At 44.0% G+C, this 21,188-nt stretch overlaps 1 protein-coding gene across 1 annotated transcript in view; it reads right to left on the bottom strand.

Annotated features, from left to right (window-relative positions):
• Nucleotides 1–364: 364 nt before the first annotated feature.
• si:ch1073-83n3.2 (uncharacterized) overlaps nt 365–21,188 on the bottom strand; it is a 38,291-nt gene continuing 17,467 nt past the window's right edge. The window contains exons 5-8 of the mRNA XM_059640891.1: nt 19,474–19,732; nt 16,795–16,828; nt 5,131–5,242; nt 365–2,310 (exon numbers count right to left, since the gene is read on the bottom strand). Coding sequence (XP_059496874.1) covers nt 2,006–2,310; nt 5,131–5,242; nt 16,795–16,828; nt 19,474–19,732 — 710 coding nt within the window. The 3' untranslated portion in view covers nt 365–2,005. The remainder of the gene's footprint in view (nt 2,311–5,130; nt 5,243–16,794; nt 16,829–19,473; nt 19,733–21,188) is intronic.

The following is a 21,188-nucleotide window of genomic DNA, read 5'->3' as shown; positions in this document are numbered from 1 at the left end:
TAGCCATTTCTGCCCTGGGAAATAGTCTCTGGCTATCAACTCTATCTATGCCTCTCATTATCTTGTATACCTCAATTAGGTCCCGTCTCCTCCTCCTTTTCTCCAATGAAAAGAGACCGAGCTCAGTCAACCTCTCTTCATAAGATAAGCCCTCCAGTCCAGGCAGCATCCTGGTCAACCTCCTCTGAACCCTCTCCAAAGCATCCACATCTTTCCTATAATAGGGCGCCCAGAACTGGACGCAGTATTCCAAGTGCGGTCTAACCAAAGTTTTATAGAGCTGCAACAAGATCTCACGACTCTTAAACTCAATCCCCCTGTTAATGAAAGCCAAAACACCATATGCTTTCTTAACAACCCTGTCCACTTGGGTGGCCATTTTAAGGGATCTATGTATCTGCACACCAAGATCCCTCTGTTCCTCCACACTGCCAAGAATCCTATCCTTAATCCTGTACTCAGCTTTCAAATTTGACCTTCCAAAATGCATCACCTCGCATTTATCCAGGTTGAACTCCATCTGCCACCTCTCGGCCCATCTCTGCATCCTGTCAATACATGCGTAGACTAAAGTCGTAATGAGGTCTAAATCTGAGTGCCACTAACATAAATGAATTTACATCAACAGGTTTGTGCATGCTGGCCCACAGCATTGTCCATCATTTCCCAATTCCTTAAGATCAGTATTGAAGGCTAGGCCTTTTCCATGGCTACGTCTTAAGCACTGAGTTTCCTGTACCAAATCTCTTTGCCTCTCTACCTCTCTTTTCCTTTAAGATGATGCTTAAAAGCTACTGTAGTGATTACAATGAGGTCAGCCAGGGGGACTTCATTGAAAATGAGTTCCTTGACTGGGGCTATTAACCTAGTCCAGTCAGGGAGCTCTGGCTGACAGATATAAACAGGAGTGTCAGATGTTCTGCTCAGTGAAATCTGGCTCTGATGAAGCCAGACCAGTATCAAGTAGAATCATTGAATCCCTACAGTGTGGGGGACAAGCCATTTGGCCCATCAAAGGAGGCTGGAATCAAACCTTGATCCCTGGCATTGTGAGTTAGCAGTGCGAACCACTGAACCATGGTGCTGGCCATACTTTGCATGCATAAATAAAGGGTGAATGGGTGACAGGATACCTGTGGAGCTATTTCACTTAACACCTAAATCAAATGTTTCTTCGTCTACTCTATAATCTTCTTTGGTCTGCTGTTCAAATGGTCTGATTACACTCATGCAAAGCAGCTTGGGAAAGTTCGCCAAATTAAAGAAGTGTCACATATGTATTCTTGTTGGTATATAAGGGGAACAACATTTTATTCAATTTCAAAATGCTATCCCTAATTTTGCAGTTCCAAAATACATACTTGCATTTACATAGCAGTTTGGCAGCTATCATCCCTCAGAATTCCCTAAATGTGGTTATAGAAGGGTTAGTGTGAAATACAGCAACTGTTGTTCTGTAGGTTAGTGCATCAATTATTTCGTGCACATGATGAAGTGAGAAACAGCAATGGCTTCTGTGTTGGCTTTCCATATTATGTTTGGGGTGTTGCTGAGGAAACTTTCAATTCGCTTCTCTGTCTTATGCTACAGTCCATTGCTCGCTTCATTTGTATGATTTTGTCCAAAAGCTGTGTGGGTATAATGACTAACAGAATGGAATAACAGATAATATCACAAGAGGGTTGCCAACTTCATTGGAGTGTATTTCTGTAGCCTTGGCCACATGACCCAGTCAAACAATCCTTATTCTCCCAATCTCCAGTATTCCTAAACCAATTAACAAAAACATTGAAGGGAAAAAAATGAAAACTATTTTGTTGATATTTACTCCTTTGACTACCTCCCAGGGTTGCTGCAGATTTATATTAATGCCTGGAGGTTTTGGGCAATCTTCAAGGGTTGCCAAAATTAGCCTGCTGCAGTCCTAGATATCTAATACCTTTCCTGGATGGAACTCAGGGAAGAGAACACAGCATTGAATAGGGTTGAAATAGGTCTTAACCATCTAGAAAGCAAACCCACCAAAATCAAAGGTGTCAAAGTCCTGATCCATAGTTTCGCATTCAAAAGAGCTATAGGCCGAACAGTCAGTATCCTGGCAGCAGTCAGATGAATGAATACCAAGTTCTTTGAAATCCAAGGGAACACTTTCAGAGGCTGGCGCAGAGGAAGAGGTCATCATGTAACCAAGGTTGGGGCCTGTGGCTGCTCCACCCACTAACAAGCAGGCAGCTCGGACAACCTTGCTGGACTGGGAACCATGTCGCAGGCACCCTCTTGGTTGCCTTCCTTTACTTCTGTTTAGTTTAGCTGTGGAGTAAAATGCAACAATCTCACAAAAAGATATCAGACTCTTTAGCAGGTTGTCCTGAATATCAAGGTAAATTGATTTGACAACAGGTGGCATGTTCAGGACAATATAAAAGCCTTTGTGCCTCAGGAAAGAAAGACTTGCATTTGGATTGTGTAGGTAGATCACTTTACAGTAATTGTTGTGGTGGGAAAATGGAAACCAATTTGCACACAACAAGATTCCACAAATAACAAATTAATTTCATGTTGATTAGGACGTGAAAATTTGTTAGGACCCCAACTGTCCATATCTTCCTGAATAGCACAGTGGGATCTTTTACATCTACCTAAGAAGATATAAAGGACAGCCATATCAGACTTCGTCTTTTGTTTTGCCTTTCTGCAGATGCTGAAAAGTTTTACTGACATTTTAAAGCACTTTCTGTTTTTATATTAAGGCAAACATGGCCTTTAGCTTCATCATGCGCCCTCGCTACAACATGAGGTTTCAGCGAGACTTTACTGTTAAATCTTTGCTTTGATTTGATAAGCCAATTTTCCAATTCAGAAACAAGGGTTCTACCCAGGGGCCTGTTGGAAACCAGACAGAGTTGGAGGAAACACTGAGATACTTGGGTGTCAAAACTTCAAATCTCCACCCAGAAATATTGCATTTTTCACCATGGGAAAACCAAGAAAACAATATCAGTTAATAGATAAATTAAACGTAAGGAAACCTGGCAGCCAATTTATGCACAACAAAATCCCACATAGAGAAGGCTGATAGAAACTGAATTATCTGTTTATTGATCTTGTCTAAGTAGAAATATTGTTCAGGACATGAGGGACAACTCCCTGTTCTTCACTAAAGTAAACCATGAAAGTTTTTGTACAACATTGGTTAATGTCAAAGCTGAAGGATGTAGTCCTGATTTGGTGGCATTCCCTCAGTTCTGCACTGCAATGGCTATATGCTAGAAAAGGACTTGAACCTGTTGTGTGTGCACCTTGCCTTTATGAGAGCTCACTTTTAAGGACTCCATGTGCTCTGTCAATGTAATCATACAATTCTGTCTGTCAGTCTGCTGCAGTTATGTGAACTGTACACACAGCAATCAGCTAGGTTTGCTGTAAGGAATTCTTTCGGCAAAAAAACTTGCAATGAATTTTATTCTTTTAAACAAAGTAACCTATGGAGTTAATTACTCATTAGGGAGTAATTGATCATTGGGATACTTTAATTAATGTGACTGACCCCACAACTCAGAAGTAACCAGGCTAACTATTTTGGAATTATAGAATTTAATCAGGATAAATATGAGGTGATGCACTTGGGTAGGTCAAACAAAACAAGGGAATACATGATGAGCAGTAGGACCCCAGGAAGCTCCAAAGATCACAGGGACATTGGTGTGTGTACTGCAGTCCCTCAAAGTATCAGGACAGGTGGATAAGGTGGTTAAGAAGGCATGTAGTATACTTACTGCTATTATCTGAGGAATAGCATTTAATAGCAGGGAAGTTATGCTAGAACTGTATAAGTATTGTTTAGGCCACAGCTTGAGTACTGTGTGCAGTTCTGGAATTCACTTTATGGGAGAGATGTCACGGCACCGAAGAAAGAGCAGAGGAGATTTAGTAGGATGTTTCCTAGACTGGAGAGTTTCAGTTAAGAAGAGAGATTGGATAGATTGGGGTTGTTTTCCTTGGAGCAGAGGAAACTGAGGGAGGTCATGATTGAGATGAATAAAATTCTGAGGAGCACAAACGAGGAAGGAACTTCTTTTGTTGAAGGGATGAATGTGTGGGTGGCACAGAAATTCAAGTAAGGAGAGGAAGTTAGAGGGAATCAGGAAAACAAAATTAGAAAGAGATGGGAGTGTGGACCTCACTAGATCTAAGTATCGTGGAAGTTGAAACGCTCATAATTGGTTTAACTTGTAATTAAATGTATGTGTGTGTGACAATGCTGTCACTTTAGAAAGGTTATTTTGTCCTTGGTTTTTTTTGAAGAGAGGTTGTAACGGTGCCACAGAGTCTAGGGAGTAACAGTTTAACAGTGAAAGGGGAGTGGCCAGTTTTCCTAGTTCAGGTTTATACTTTTTTTTTCAGCTGTAGCAGTCACAAGATGTTTTGAATACCCGGGAGGGGGGTTGCAAGCTTCAGTAAAGGATTCCTGTGACATTATCTGAAATTTCTCTGGATATTGTTCCCTACTACCTATAAGAATCTGTGTTTGAATTTACCTTTTTGCCAAGGGGTGTGCTCATGGGATGGTACTGTGTTGAAACAGTTAAAGTTAAGTTGCTGTATTGGGTCGGTTAGGTTTTCCACTATTCAAGTTACTCTAAATTCTGATCTCTTTTGTTCATATTTCAACTGTAGTGATTAAACAAATTTTGTTTTGCTTAAAGCTGAGTGGTTTGATGAGTTGCATCACACCTGGAAGACCCACTTCACATCTGCCTTTAAAATGAGAAAGAGTTAGGGTCTAGGCTACCTTCTTAAAATATTTTGGAGGGATTTGGCTTGGTCCATAACACTTGCAATTCTAAGACATACATGGCAATGGGCCAAGTGTTGGGAAATAGGATTAGAATAATTAGCTGGCTGTTTATGACAGACACATGTTTGATACATGGAGGGGCCTTTTTCCTGTGTTGTCTGTTTCTATGATTCAGTTGAATCTTGGCTGATGGTCAAATGCTTTGGTGCTATCCTTTTGTTTGAACTTACACATAAGAATAATCATCTAGGTCAAGACAGCAAAGGAGAGGGCATTCTATTGAAAGAACTTTCACGGTCAGGAGCAAAAGGAAGAAGCAGCAAAGTTTCTACCTTCACGGCAATGACATGCCATCTCCACTGCAACATGCTGTTTTTCTCGGTCAGATGTGCTGTGCTCTTTACCAATGTGGATCCTGCACAAGGACAAGTTGGGGGAAAAGGACTTTGAATGAAAAGAGAGGCAAAATAAATCAATGTTCAGTTTAAATATGTCAGAGAAATAACACTGGTAAATAAAGCAAGGAAAGGCATAGTGAAGAGATCAAAATAGATGAAGAGGATGTGCTGGAGAGGTTGACAATCTAGAATAGTAACTTGTTTGAGATGGTTAGTAAGGTTACTGAAGGAAATAGAGTGGGAATTGTAGAGGCTCGGACCAGTCTTCCAGTCCTCCTTGGGTATAGGGTGGCGTTAATTGACTAAAGGATTATAAATAGTATTAAAAATGGGAAGAGGAGTAGGCCTATACCTACAGGTGAGTCAGCTTAAGTCAAAGATAGGAAACTTTTGAAAACAAAAATCCAGCACAAAATTGATTGATGCATGAAAAAGTATGGGCGAATAAATAAATGAGCAATTTGAAGGAGGTCTTTGTTGAAGTGAAGGAGAGATTTGATGAGGGTGACATTTCTGAAGTTCGGTAAATGGACCAAAATTTGTTAAAGTACCATATCATAATGCATGAATAAAATTAAAGTCCATTGAATTAAAATTACTAACAGCAGCAACAACAATATGAATACAAAATTGCCCAAGCAATTGAAAACAGTGAAAGAATGGTGAACAGTTGTTTCTCAGATTGGAGAGAGATATTTCTCTTTTAGATATATCATAATGTCCCAGACTTGGTAATCCACCAAACATCATTTCAAAGTTTGTGGATGATATAAAATTTTAAAGTGCAGCGTACAATGTGGAGAAAAGTAACAGTTTACAGGAGGTCATGAGCAGGCAGCTTAAAGGAAAACACGAGGCATATGAAAATTAACAAGGATGGCGGTATTAAATCATTTTTACAAAAGAATGAGGAGTGATAATTTGAACTGCATTGTATAATGTATGCGGCTTGCTTTGATATTTGAAAAAGACAGGATGAGTTGAGATATTTGACTTCCTTGAACTCCTTTTTCCCTTTCGTTCCTGATGCATTGATATCTTTGGAATGCTACTTGTATCCTCCCCAGAGAAGATTGTGCAAACTGTTCAATTTGTTTGACATCTCTTTATTCTCCATTACTAATTTTAGAAAGCACCAAATCTTACTTTGTTAACTTTTTTTTAAACATCTGAAGAAACCTTTCCTATTTGTTTTGATATTTTTGGCTAACACTCTCTCATATTCTAATTTTTCCCACCTTACTAATCTTTGAGTAATACTTTGCATTGTTTTAATATTCTGTCCGCATCTTCTTAGCTGCAACCTATCTCTGTATATTTAAATGTCTTCTTTGAGTTTAATATTATCTTTGCCTCTTTTAGTTAACCATGGCTGGCAGTCAGTCTTTTAGAATTTTCCTTATTTGTTTGAATGTTTTCTATTCCGCACTTTCTGGAATATCCCCTTAAACGTTTGCCATTGCGTTTCTGTTGACCTATCTCTAAAACTAAATTGCCAGTTCACTTTCACGAGTTTTACTTTCATCGCCTCATAGTTGCTCTTGTCTAAATTTGTAATAGCTGTCTTGGACCCATGGTTGTCTCCCTGAAACTGTATGTAAATTAAAATATAATATGGTTGCTGCTATCCAGGGATAATTTCTTTTTGGCCAAAACCAGGTCTTGTGTAGCCTGCTGTTTGGTTGGTGCCATAACATCTCGGTCTAAGACATTGTTCCAAAACATTCAGTGAATTTTTCATCTAGATTACTTTTTCTCTATCTGATTTTCCAGTCTATATGTAGATAAAACATCCCATGATAAATAGTATCAGAGATAATGGGAACTGCAGATGCTGGAGAATCCAAGACAATAAAACGTGAGACTGGATGAACACAGCAGGCCAAGCAGCATCTCAGGAGCACAAAAGCTGACGTTTTGGGCCGAGACCCTTCATCAGAGAGGGGGATGGGGTGAGGGTTCTGGAATAAATAGAGAGAGAGGGGGAGGCGGACCGAAGATGGGGAGAAAAGAAGATAGGTGGAGAGGAGAGTATAGGTGGGGAGGTAGGGAGGGGATAGGTCAGTCCAGGGAAGACGGACAGGTCAAGGAGGTGGGATGAGGTTAGTAGGTAGATGGGGGTGCGGCTTGGGGTGGGAGGAAGGGGTGGGTGAGAGGAAGAACAGGTTAGGGAGGCAGAGACAGGTTGGACTGGTTCTGGGATGCAGTGGGTGGAGGGGAAGAGCTGGGCTGGTTGTGTGGTGCAGTGGGGGGAGGGGATGAACTGGGCTGGTTTAGGGATGCAGTGGGGGAAGGGGAGATTTTGAAACTGGTGAAGTCCACATTGATACCATTAGGCTGCAGGGTTCCCAGGCGGAATATGAGTTGCTGTTCCTGCAACCTTCGGGTGGCATCATTGTGGCACTGCAGGAGGCCCATGATGGACATGTCATCTAAAGAATGGGAGGGGGAGTGGAAATGGTTTGCAACTGGGAGGTGCAGTTGTTTGTTGCGAACTGAGCGGAGGTGTTCTGCAAAGCGGTCCCCAAGCCTCCGTTTGGTTTCCCCAATGTAGAGGAAGCCGCACCGGGTACAGTGGATGCAGTATACCACATTGGCAGATGTGCAGGTGAACCTCTGCTTAATGTGGAATGTCATCTTGGGGCCTGGGATAGGGGTGAGGGAGGAGGTGTGTGGGTAAGTGTAGCATTTCCTGCGGTTGCAGGGGAAGGTGCCGGGTGTGGTGGGGTTGGAGGGCAGTGTGGAGCGAACAAGGGAGTCATGGAGAGAGTGGTCTCTCCGGAAAGCAGACAGGGGTGGGGATGGAAAAATGTCTTGGGTGGTGGGGTCGGACTGTAGATGGCGGAAGTGTCGGAGGATGATGCATTGTATCCAGAGGTTGGTGGGGTGGTGTGTGAGAACGAGGGGGATCCTCTTGGGGCGGTTGTGGCGGGGGCGGGGTGTGAGGGATGTGTTGCGGGAAATGCGGGAGAATCTACAATCTACAATCCGACCCCACCACCCAAGACATTTTTCCATACCCACCCCTGTCTGCTTTCCGGAGAGACCACACTCTCAGTGACTCCCTTGTTCGCTCCACACTGCCCTCCAACCCCACCACACCCGGCACCTTCCCCTGCAACCGCAGAAAATGCTACACTTGCCCCCACACCTCCTCCCTCACCCCTATCCCAGGCCCCAAGATAACATTCCACATTAAGCAGAGGTTCACCTGCACATCTGCCAATGTGGTATACTGCATCCACTGTACCCGGTGCGGCTTCCTCTACATTGGGGAAACCAAGCGGAGGCTTGGGGACCGCTTTGCAGAACACCTCCGCTCAGTTCGCAACAAACAACTGCACCTCCCAGTCGCAAACCATTTCCACTCCCCCTCCCATTCTTTAGATGACATGTCCATCATGGGCCTCCTGCAGTGCCACAATGATGCCACCCGAAGGTTGCAGGAACAGCAACTCATATTCCGCCTGGGAACCCTGCAGCCTAATGGTATCAATGTGGACTTCACCAGTTTCAAAATCTCCCCTTCCCCCACCGCATCCCGAAACCAGCCCAGTTCGTCCCCTCCCCCCACTGAATCACACAACCAGCCCAGCTCTTCCGCTCCACCCACTGCATCCCAGAACCAGCCCAACCTGTCTCTGCCTCCCTAACCTGTTCTTCCTCTCACCCATCCCTTCCTCCCACCCCAAGCCGCACCCCCATCTACCTACTAACCCTATCCACCTCCTTGACCTGTCCGTCTTTCCTGGACTGACCTATCCCCTCCCTACCTCCCCACCTATACTCTCCTCTCTACCTATCTTCTTTTCTCCCCATCTTCGGTCCGCCTCCCCCTCTCTCCCTATTTATTCCAGAACCCTCACCCCATCCCCCTCTCTGATGAAGGGTCTCGGCCCGAAACGTCAGCTTTTGTGCTCCTGAGATGCTGCTTGGCCTGCTGTGTTCATCCAGCCTCACATTTTATCACCCCATGATAAATGTTGCACACTTTTGAAAAGCTCCATTATTATTTCCTTGATACCCTGTCCTACCACACAGTTTCATTTAGAGGACCAGTACACAACTCCTACAAGTGATCTCTTGGCTTTATCGTTCTCATCTCGACATGAACTGCTTCTAGAACATAGAACAATACAGCACACACAATGTTGTGCCAATCTATTATCCTACCCTAAGATCAAATTTACCTTGCATACCCTACATTTTACTATCATCCATGTGCCCATCCATGAGTTGCTTAAGTGTCCCTGATGTACCTGATTACACTACCACTGCCAGCAGCGCATTCCAAACACCCACCACTCTCTGTGTAAAGAACCTACATCTGACATCTCCCCAAACCTTCCTTCAATCACCTAAAAATTATGTCCCTTCATAATAGTCATTTCCCCCAGGGAAAAAGTATCTGGGTATCTATCTATGCCTGTCATCATCTTGTACACCTCTATCAAGTCACATTTCATCCTTGTTCACTCCAATGAAAAAAGCCCTAGTTCCTTCAGCCTTTCCTCATTAGACCTGCCCTCTAGTCTAGGCAGCATCCTGGTAATCCCCTCTGCACCCTCTCTAAAGTTTCCACATCCTTCCTATAATGAGGCAACCAGAACTGAACACAATATTCCAAGTGTGGTCTTACCAGAGCTTTATAGAGTTGCAGCTTAACCTCGTGGCTCTTAAACGCAATTCCCCTGCCAATGAAAGCCAACACAACATATGCTTTCTTTCCAACCCTATCAACTTAGGTAGCAACTTTGAGGGATCTATGGATGTGGATCCCAAGATTCCTCTGTTCCCTCCACAACACCCAGAATCCTGCCATTAACCCTGTATTCTGCATTCAAATTTGACCTTCCAAAATGAATCACTTCATACTTTTCTGGGTTGAGTTCCATCTGCCACTTCTTTGCCCAGTTCCATATCCTCTCAATGTCCCATTGCAGCCTACAACAGCCCTCCACACAATCCACAACTCCACTCACCTTTGTGATATCGACAAACTTACTAACCCACCCTTCCATTTCCTCATCCAAGTCACTTATAAAGATCACAAAGAGCAGAGGTCCCAGAACAGATCCCGCAGAACACCCTGGTCACTGAGGTCAAGGCTAAATACTTTCCATCTACTACCACCCTCTGTCTTCTATTGGACAGCCAATTCTGTATCCAGACAGCCAGATTTCCCTGAATCCCATGTCTCCTTACTTTCTGAATGAGCCTACCATGGGGAACCTTATCAAATGCCTTGTTAAAATGTAGATACACCACATCCGCAGCTCTGCCTTAATCGATGTGCTTTGTCACATTCTCAAAGAATTCAGTAGGGTTTGTGAGGCATGAACTGCCCCTGACAAAGCCGTGCTGACTATTTCTGATCAGACTGTGCTTTTCCAAATAATCATAAATACTATCTCTCAGAATCCTCTCCAATAATTTGCCCACCACAGAAGTAATACTGATTGGTTTGTAATTCCCAGGATTATCCCTATTCCCTTTTGCCAATTTTGAACAATGACATTTGCCACCGTCTGGTACTACTACAGTGGACAGTGAGGATGCAAAGATTATCACCAAAGGGGCAGCAATCTCTTCCCTCGCTTCCTGTTGTAACCTTGGGTATATCCTGTACGGCTCAGGGGACTTAATATGCTCATGTTTTTCAAAATTTCTAGCACATTCTCCATCCTAACATCATCCTGTTTGAGCATATCTGCCTGTTTCACGCTGTCCTCATAAAGTACAAGGTGCTTCTCACTGGTGAATACTGAAGCAAAGTATTCAATAAGGACTGTCCCTACCTCCTCCAACTCCATGCAAGAGTTTCCTCCACTCGCCCCGATTGGCTCCGCCCTCACTCTGGCCATCCTCTTGTTCTTCATGTCAGTATAGAATGCCTTGGAGTTTTCCTTAGTCCTACTTGCCAAGGCTTTTTTATGCCCCCTTCTAGCTCTCCTAAGTCCATTCTTCAGTTTGTTCCTGCCTGTCTTGTAGCCCCCTAGAGTCTAGTCCGATCTTTGCTTCCTCACCCTTAAGTAAGCTTCCTTCTTCTTCTTGACTAGATATTCCATATGTCTTATCATCCAAGGTTCTTTCACCTTACCATCCTTTCCTTACCTCACGGAACAATTCTATCTAGTACTCGTAACAAGTGCTCCCGAAGCAACCTCCACATTTCTGTAATACTAGAAACTGCAGATGCTGGAGAATCTGAGATAACAGGGTGTAGAGCTGCACGAACACAGCAGGACAAGCAGCATCAGAGGCTGACGTTTCAGGCCTAGACCCTTCTTCAGAAATGAGGGAGGGGAAGGGAGTTCTGAAATAAAGAGAGAGAGAGGGGGGCAGGCAGATAGAAGATGGATTAATGAGAAGATAGGTGGAGAGGAGACAGACAGGTCAAAGAGGTGGGGTTGGAGCCAGTAAAGGTGGGTGTAGGTGGGGAATTAGGGAGGGGCTAGATCAGTCCAGGGAGAATGGACAGGTCAAGAGGGCAGGATGAGGCTAGCAGGTAGGAGATGGGGGTGGGGCTTGAGGTGGGAGGAAGGACAGGTTAGGGAGGCGGGGACAAGCTAGCTGGTTTTGGGATACGGTAGAGGGAGGGGAACGCTCCACATTTCTGTTGCGCATTTTCCTGAGAACATCTGATCCCAATTTCTACTCCACAGTTCTTGCTTAGAACATAGAACATAGAAAAGTACAGCACAGTACAGGCCCTTCGGCCCATGATGTTGTGCCGTGGAATAATCCTAATCCAAAATAAAATAACCTAACCTACATTCCCCTCAATTCACTGCTGTCCATGTGCATGTCCAGCAGTCGCTAACATGTCACGAATGACTCTGCTTCCACGAATTCCACTGGAAAAGTATTCCATGCGCTCACAACTCTATGGGTGAAGAACCTCCCTCTGAAGTCTCCTCTATACCTTCCTCCTAACACCTTAAAACTATGACTCCTCTTGGCAGTCAATCCTGCCCTGGGGAAAAGACTCTGGCTATTGACTCTATCCATGCCTCTCATTACCTTATACACCTCGATCAGGTCACCTCTCTTCCTCCTTCTCTCCAGAGAGAAAAGTCCAAGCTCAGTCAACCTCTCCTCGTAAGACAAGCCCTCCAGTCCAGGCAGCATCCTGGTAAACCTCCTTTGCACCTTCTCCAAAGCCTCCACATCTTCCCTATAACAGGACGACCAGAACTGGACACAATATTCCAAGTGTGGTCTCACCAGGGCTTTGTAGAGCTGCAGCATAACCTTGCAGCTCTTAAACTCGATCCCGCTGTTAATGAAAGCCAAAACACTATATGCCTTCTTAACAACCTTATCCACTTGGGTGGCAACTTTGAGGGAGCTATGCACTTGAACACCAAGATCCCGCTGTTCCTCCACACTACCGAGAATCCTGCCTTTAATCCTATATTCAGCATTTAAGTTCGACCTTCAAAAATGCATCACTTCGCATTTATCCAGGTTGAACTCCATCTGCCATTTCTCAGCCCAGCTCTGCATTGTGTCAATGTCTCACTGAAGCCTGCAACAGCCCTCGATACTATCAACGGCACCTCCAACCTTTGTATCATCAGCAAACATACTAACTCACCCGTCAACCTCCTCATCTAAGTCATTTATAAAAATTACAAAGAGCAGAGGCCCAAGAACAGAGCCCTTTGGGACACCACTCAGCACCGACCTCCAGGCAGAATACTTACCATCTACAACAACTCTCTGCCTCCTGTCAGCCAACCAATTCTGAATCCAGACAGCCAAATCACCCTGTATCCCATACCTCCTGACTTTATGAACGAGCCTGCCATGGGGAGCCTTACCAAATGCCTTGCTGAAGTCCGTGTACACCACATCCACTACTTGACCCTCGTCAACCTGTCTCGTGACTTCCTCAAAGAACTCAGTAAGATTTGTAAGGCATGACTTGCTCCTCACAAAGCCATGCTGACTCCCTTTTATCACGCTATGTTTTTACAAATAGTCATAAATCCTATCCTTCAGAATTCTTTCCAAAACCTTGCCGACCACAGACGTAAGACTGACTGGTCTGTAGATTTCCCTATTCCCTTTCTTGAAAAGAGGAACAACATTTGCCTCCCTCCAATCTTCCGGTACGACTCCCGTGGAGAGTGAGGAAGCAAAGATCTTCGCCAGTGGCTTAGCAACCTCCTTCCTCGCTTCCTGGAGCAACCTAGGATAAAACTGGTCTGGCCCTGTAGACTTATCAATCTTAACCTTTGCCAAAATTTCCAGCACATCAACTTCCTCAATCTCGATCTGTTCAAACCTGTTTTCCTGCTCCTCAAAGTTCTCATTCACAACAAGGTCCCTTTCCTTAGTGAAAACCGAAGCAAAAAACTCATTTAGGGCTTCCCCTATCTGCTCAGACTCCATGCACATCTGCTCAGACTCCACGCTTAATAGCATTGTAATTTCCCCTCCTCCCAATTAAATACTTTCACATACCATCTGTTCCCAACCCTCTCCATGACGAGAATCAAGGTCAGGGAGTTGTGATCACTATCACCAAAATGCTCACCCACCAAGATATCTGACACCTGGCCTGGTTCATTGCTAAGCATGAAATATGTCCTGCCCTCTGGTTGGCCTATCTACATATTGAGTCAGAAATCCTTTCTGGATACACATTCAAAATCTGATCCATCCAAACTATTTGCACTTAGGAGGTTCCAGCCTATATTAGGGAAGTTGAAGTCACCCATGACAACAACCCTATTATTTCTGCACCTTTCCAAAATTTACCTCCCAATCTGTTCCTCATGTCTCTGTTGCTATTGGGGGGGGATCTATAGAAAACTCCCAATAAAGTGATTGCTCCATTTCTGTTTCTGATTTCCACCCGTACTGACTCACTAGACAAACCCTCCTCAATGACCTCCCTTTCTGCAGCTGTGATACCATCCCTGACTCGCAATGCGACTTCCCCACCTCATTTATCACCATCTCTATTTTTTTTTTCAAATATCTAAACCCTGGAACATCCATTCCTGCCATTGTGATATCCAAGTCTCCATAATGGCCACAACATCGTAGCTCCAAGTATGCTCTAAGTTCATCACCCTTATTCTTGACACTCCTTGTGTTAAAATAGATACACTTCAGCCTGTCATACTGACTGCAACTTTTCCCAATCAACTGGCTATCCTTTCTCACAGACTCTGCATGCTGCATGCCTATACACCAGCTACCCCATCCTCTTTGGTTCCCATTCCTCTGTCAAACTAGTTTAAACCGTCCCAAAGAGCTCTGGCAAACCTCCCGCCCAGGATATTGGTGCCCCTCTAGTTCAGGTGCAACCCATCCTTCTTGTGCTTGTCCCACCATCCCCAGAAGGTGTCCCAATGATCCACATATCTGAAGCCCTCCCTCCTACACCAACTCTGTGGCCACATGTTCAGCCTCTCTTGGTCTCTATTCCTGGCCTCACTAGCCCGTGGCACCTGTATCATTAAATCATAGAACCCCTACAGTGTGGAAACAGGCCATTCAGCCCATCAAGTCCACACCACCCCTCCGAAGAGCAGCCCACCCAGACCCATTCCCTACCCTTGCATTTCCCATGTCTAACCCAGCTAACCTAAACATTCTTGGGTACTATACAACAGCTATCCCAAACTAATCCTGAAATTAAAATTCTGCTTGCCCTGGCTTTTAGCTTTCAACCTAACTGCCTGTATTCACTTTTCAGGTCCTCCTCCCATTTCCTAGCTATGTCATTGGTACCGATGTTTACCACGATTTCTGGCTGCTCACCCTCCCGCTTAAGAAACCTGTAGACTTGATCTGGGACATCCCTGACCTGACACTTAGGAAGCAAAGTACCATCCAGGAGTCTTGCTTAGTACCATAGAATCTCCTGCCTGTTCCCGTAACCATTGAATCGCCTATCACTATTGCTTCCTATTTTCCAGCCTTCCCTTCTCAGCCACAGAGCCAGGCTCAGTGCTAGAGACCTGGCCACTATGGCTTTCCCCTGGTAGGTTGTCCCTCCCACAGTATCAAAAGCGGTATACTTATTAATGAGGAGAACGGCCACAGGGGATCCCTGCACTGCCTGTTTATTCCCTTTCCCTCTCCTGACGGTCACCCAGCTACCTTTATCCTGTAACTTGGGTGTGACAACCTCCCAATAATTCCTATCTCTCACTCCCTCAGCGTCTTGAACGATCCGGAGTTCATCCAGCTCCAGCTCCTGTTCCCTAACGCGGTCTGTGAGGAGCTGGAGTTGGGTGCACTTATCGCAGGTGAAGTCAGAAGGGACACTAGTCGTAACCCTTACCTCCCACACCCTACAAGAGGAGCAAGCAACTGCCCTAGCTTCCATCCCCTCAACTCTAGATTGCCAAAAGTATAAGGAAAAAGAAAGCTTACCTTACTGACCCTCCACACTATTTATTTTTTGGTTAGAGGAGAAAGACGGATGGAAGACACTACACATAGTGTTTCGGGTTTAGGCAATGCCCCAATGTATTCACTTACCGGCTGCACCCTGGCTTGCCTACCTTCTGCTTCCCTGAATTTAGATTACCTTCTCTCTTGTGCTCATATAATCTATAATTGACGAGACCTTCCTGCATTTTTCCTAGCTTCCTGTCTGACTTTATCACAGCCTTCAATATTTAAGTCTCAATCTAGGGCATCCTGCAGCCATGTCCCATTTATGGCCACAAGCTCATACTTACTTAACTCAATTTGTGCTAACAGTTCATCTGTGCCTTAGGTTCTGTCCCTTTATTATTTTTGTAACCTCTCGTCTTATCTGCTGATTTGCTCTTCGATCTGCAGTCTCTGTTTCTTCCTGTCATTGTGCAGTTTATCCATTCATAGCACATGGAACTGTACAGCACAGGAGTGGGCCCTTCGGACCACGATGTTGTGCCAAAGACAACACCAAATGAAACTAATCCCTTCTGTCTGCCCTTGGTCTATACCCCTCCATTCCTTGCATATTCATGTACATGTCTAAAAGTCTCTTAAATGCCTCATCGTATCCGCCTCCACCACTATCACTGGCATTGCATTCCAGATGCCAACCACTCTCTGTGTAAAAAAACCTTGTCCCTCACATCTCCTTTGAACCCGGCCCATTAAATGCATTCTCCCAAATATTGGGCATTTCAACTCTCGAAAAAATTCTCATAATTTTGCAGACTACCATTAAGCCTCTGCTGCTTAAGAGAAAACAACGTGAGTTTTTCTAGCCTTTCCTTATAACTCATGCCCACTAATCCAGGCAGCATCCTGGTAAACCTTTGTCTAACTCTGACTTTAAAAAATGAAAGAACTGCGGATGCTGTAAATCAGGAACAAAAATAAAGCTGTTGGAAAAGCTCAGCAGGTCTGACAGCATCTGTGAAGGATAAAAGAGTTAATGTTTTGGGTATGGTGACTGGGTTCTGAGGAAGGGTCACTGGACCTGAAATGTTAACTCTAATTTAAAAGTACTCAACGAATATATGTCCTGTACAAAATCCCAATTACCTTAGAGAGGCAACCTCCTACAAATGTAAATTAATTTCTACCTTGAATTATGGATGTGAGAACATTCAATAGATGAATGACAAGTCTTACCTCTTTCATCTTCCTTAGCACCTTCAACCAGTGGCTGCATCAAGAGAACATATGGAAATGTTATTATTTAATGCTTAAGCACAACAGAATCCTAGTGTGTATTGGACTTGTGAATTTGAAGATTACGTGAAGATTAAATTTTTTGTGAAAATGCATTGGGCACTCTAATTTACAGAGGTGCTCCAGTACAAGCTCAGGAAAGGTCATGGCAGCTTATTTATGAGGAAAGTTAGACAGTGTGTTGGGTGGGAAAGGGCAAGTTACTGGTAAAACCAGTTCTGGAGTGTGTATTGATACATGAGAAGGAGTTCAGAAAGGACCATCCAGGATGACTCTTGGAGAAATAAATGACGACCGTATCTGCAGAAAATTGCACATACCATTTATTGGTAACAGGAGATTGAAGATGAGACATTGCGGAAATGCTTGGAAGAGATAAATGACGTGATGAAGACCATCTACACTGAAGAGAAATTGAAGGACATAATATAATCCAAGCCAAAGCAATCTGTCTTCACACATCAGTCCTGAAATATCGGGGCATACAATGTGCCATCCAGTTGCTACAAGAGTTAAGATCAGTTGGCAAACTGTAATGCTCAGCCACTTCCCCTTATTTCCAAGTCGGGATTGATATTTATTAAGTGGTTAAAAATCAAAAGAACTGTGGATGCTGTAAATCAGGAACAAAAACAAAGTTGCTGGAAAAGCCCCACAGGCTGCCCGACCTGCTGGATTTTTCCACCAACTTTGTTTTATGGTCTATTTGCACATTTTGATAATTTCCGCAACCTCACCTTTGTGAAATGCCTGTCTGAGGTCAGCCAATGCCTGTCATGTTGAGGATCAAATATTAATCAGCAGAAATCACTGCCAAGCAGATTCTCCCAGTTCTTTGATTTCCTGGGAAGATGAGCAAAGAAGGTGTGGTGGGGATTTGAAAAGAGACTGACATCCAATAGAATTAATCACTAAAATGATGATCTTGAACATAGCAACCTCACAGCCAGCCACGCTTTTGGATATCAGAATTCTTCAACGTTCTTCCAGACTGGGGAACTCAGCAGTCAGGTAATTTGTTATTTGTTGCCGCACCAACCTGGTGACTAATGCTTTATTCAATAGGCTGAAAGTTTCTTTTTGTTAATTGTCCATTAACTGTGGTACAACTGATACCCAAATTTCACTGGACCCACTGGATTCCTGCAGGGGGGTAATTATTGGGACATATGGGACCTAGGTCCTTGGCACAGTGTATTGATTAGAACATGATTGAATCTGACAATTTGCTGCAACTGATTCAATTTATGTTGCTATCTAGCCTAGTCTAGCTTCTGATGAGCTTCATGAAGATAGATAGAACTTCTAATCAGATACATCCTTCTGTAACATCAGAGACCTTTACAAGCAAAGAATTACTTTAGAATTATAAGGTCAGAAGTCACATGACACCATATTATAGTCCAACAGGATTATTTGAAATCACAAGCTTTCAGAGCGCTTCTTCTTCACCAGGTGAAGTCACCTCATCTGATAAAGGAGCAGCGCTCCGAAAGCTCATGATTTCAGATAAACGTGTTGAATTATAACTTGGTGTCATGTGACTTCTGACCTTGTCCACCCCTGCCCAATACCAGCACCTCCACACTTTAGAACGAGAGCGACTGTTGTAGAGTTGCAAACACTGCAGCTAATATTCCCACGGCAAGACCTTGCAAAATTCAAGGTAATAATCTCCTGATTAAACTGATGTAAATAGATCAAATTTGTATCACGCTTATTTCACTGGATAGTTCTCTCTTCTCTGAGCCGGAAGGCCATGACGAGAAGTTCCAGTCCTGTGATCATTTTTGAAGGTGTTGGTTGGGAAAGCAACGTTGTGATTTAAGGAGATTCATGTAAATTATGATGACGTAACTGATCACAAGAACACGGACATCAAAAAGAGTGATGTCACAAGTCTAGAGTAAACATCTAAAGAGAGACCTTTTAAGTACCACACTGTATTGAATAACCTATTATGTACAGGCATAAAGAAGAGTATATCAAGTGTTGAAGATGCTTGCATAGAGATAAGGAACAAGCAACCTCAGAGGCAATGTAAGTACAGACACCCACAGCCTGAGATACTCTGAGCTAGTATTTTCAGGAGTCCGTGTTCCACATGTACATTGATTACGGTCATTTTCAAACCCTCTTTCACTCTTTGAAGGGGCTACTCTTCAAATTTTTCTCCACTTTGGCCCCAGGATTGGTCATCCAGTACAGGGTGTGGGATGGTGGGTAGGGTGGGGCAGATCAGAGGAGCTCCTCACAAGTCTGCTCCTGCTTTTAGCCAAAGTGGCCATAATCCCATCCACCACAACAAGTGGTCTGAAGTGGCCATTAGGTCCAACTGCCTGCCTCTCCTTTGTGCTTACGTAAATGCCTGGGTGCCCTTAGATAGGGAGCATGCAGTATCCATTGTCAAGCTTGAAGCTTTTTCCAGCAGTTGGGCACCACCGTGGCTGCAATGTGTTATTAATTTCCAAAACTAGCCTTTCAATATAATTTTATTATTTTAAGTTTGTAAGTTTAATTTCTGTGACTGTGCTCCTTTAAGGGGCTGACCCCCCTTTAACCTGGTTTAAAATAATTTGATTTGAATTAATTTGATTGAACGGATCTTAAAGTGGCTACCTGCAATCCTCAGTGTTGGCTGCCAGTAACAGAAGAAGCTTGCCTTCCGTAAGTATCAGAGCCAAGCAGCAGTCTGTCTGTGCTCCTAGAGGAAGCCGAGGAAGGTCACTGATCTGGCTGCCCTTCACAATGGCTTTACAACTACTGTGGAGTGAGATTTCAGCCTCAGGCAGTGCATCTGGGTCACGACAGATGGCCAATGATCCCTTCATCGATAAAAAGAAAAATTTCTCCTTCCATTGCTTGAAGACAAACCCACCTGCAGGGTGAAACAAAGAATATAGTATTCTATAGTATATTCAAGAATAAAATAGATTTTTCATCAATAAGGGAATCAAGAGTCATGGGAAAAAAACAGGCAAACAGAGTTGATAATTATCAGGTCAACAATGAACTCGCTGAATAGTAGAGCAGACTTAATGGGCTGAATGGCCTACTCCGATATCTTATGTGAAATAGCTCTACAGAGGCCTGTACTCTGTCATCATCACCCTTTATTTGCACATGACTATCCTTGACTATAGTACCGTCTCATAAAGAGTTGGGCACCAGAGGGTCAGTGTCCTTGACATTCAACCTTTTCACATCAGCCAGGGCTTCCTGATTGGACCAGATTAAAAGTCCCAATTGGGGCACTCATATACCATAATGTCTAACTGGCTGACCTCATTACAATTACGATATCACTCCCACTCTGAGTTGGCAAACATAGGCCAATCCTTCTCTTTGAGAGCATCCCGGGGTATTTTAACACCATGTCAGGTTCCTCTGACTCAGTGTCTGATGTGGCTGCAGGTAACGTATGGGAGGTCGCCTCATACCAGGAATAGACTTTCACTCTCTTCTTCTGGAGGTAAAGGTATTAAGGCAGCTAATTCTGTCATGCCCATCTCTGATTCAAATCTTGACAATGTTTGACACAGAGGGTAAATCCTTGGGTTCCGGCAGCATTTCTGAAGGTCCCAAGGGGCAGAATTTGCTCCCGCATTCTGGCAAATTTGCACCTTTCATACAGTCCACGTTCTTGGCCAGGACTTTCGTACCTACTGAAAATTTACACATCTCTGGTCCTGATCTCACGTTAGCCATGTCTCTGTCCCATGTTAGTTCATTTCTGTGATTCTTATGGCAAAAACCAACCCCTGTATCAAACTGGTCTCTCTTGCTTGGCTGAGCCTTGGGATCAGCATTGAAGTTCCTCAGTTCCACTCTCCTGAACGGGTCCCAGAGGATCAGACTTAACTGGGTACAGTGTCTTCGACCCATTAGCAACTCTGTATTTGCATGTGTGTGGTCCTATAATCAAACAAGGACCATGACAGCTTGTGAGGTTAGAACATAGAACATAGAACATAGAACAGTACAGCACAGAACAGGCCCTTCAGCCCACAATGTTGTGCCGACCATTGATCCTCATGTATGCACCCTCAAATTTCTGTGACCATATGCATGCCCAGCAGTCTCTTAAATGACCCCAATGACCTTGCTTCCACAACTGCTGCTGGCAACGCATTCCATGCTCTCACAACTCTCTGCGTAAAGAACCTGCCTCTGACATCCCCTCTATACTTTCCACCAACCAGCTTAAAACTATGACCCCTCGTGCTAGCCATTTCTGCCCTGGGAAATAGTCTCTGGCTATCGACTCTATCTATGCCTCTCATTATCTTGTATACCTCAATTAGGTCCCGTCTCCTCCTCCTTTTCTCCAATGA

Source organism: Stegostoma tigrinum, chromosome 39 (assembly GCF_030684315.1).
Source record: "Stegostoma tigrinum isolate sSteTig4 chromosome 39, sSteTig4.hap1, whole genome shotgun sequence".
Taxonomy (NCBI): Eukaryota; Metazoa; Chordata; class Chondrichthyes; order Orectolobiformes; family Stegostomatidae; genus Stegostoma; species Stegostoma tigrinum.
The sequence above is the reverse complement of the archived record's forward strand: the minus strand, read 5'-3'. Positions and strand labels throughout refer to the sequence as shown.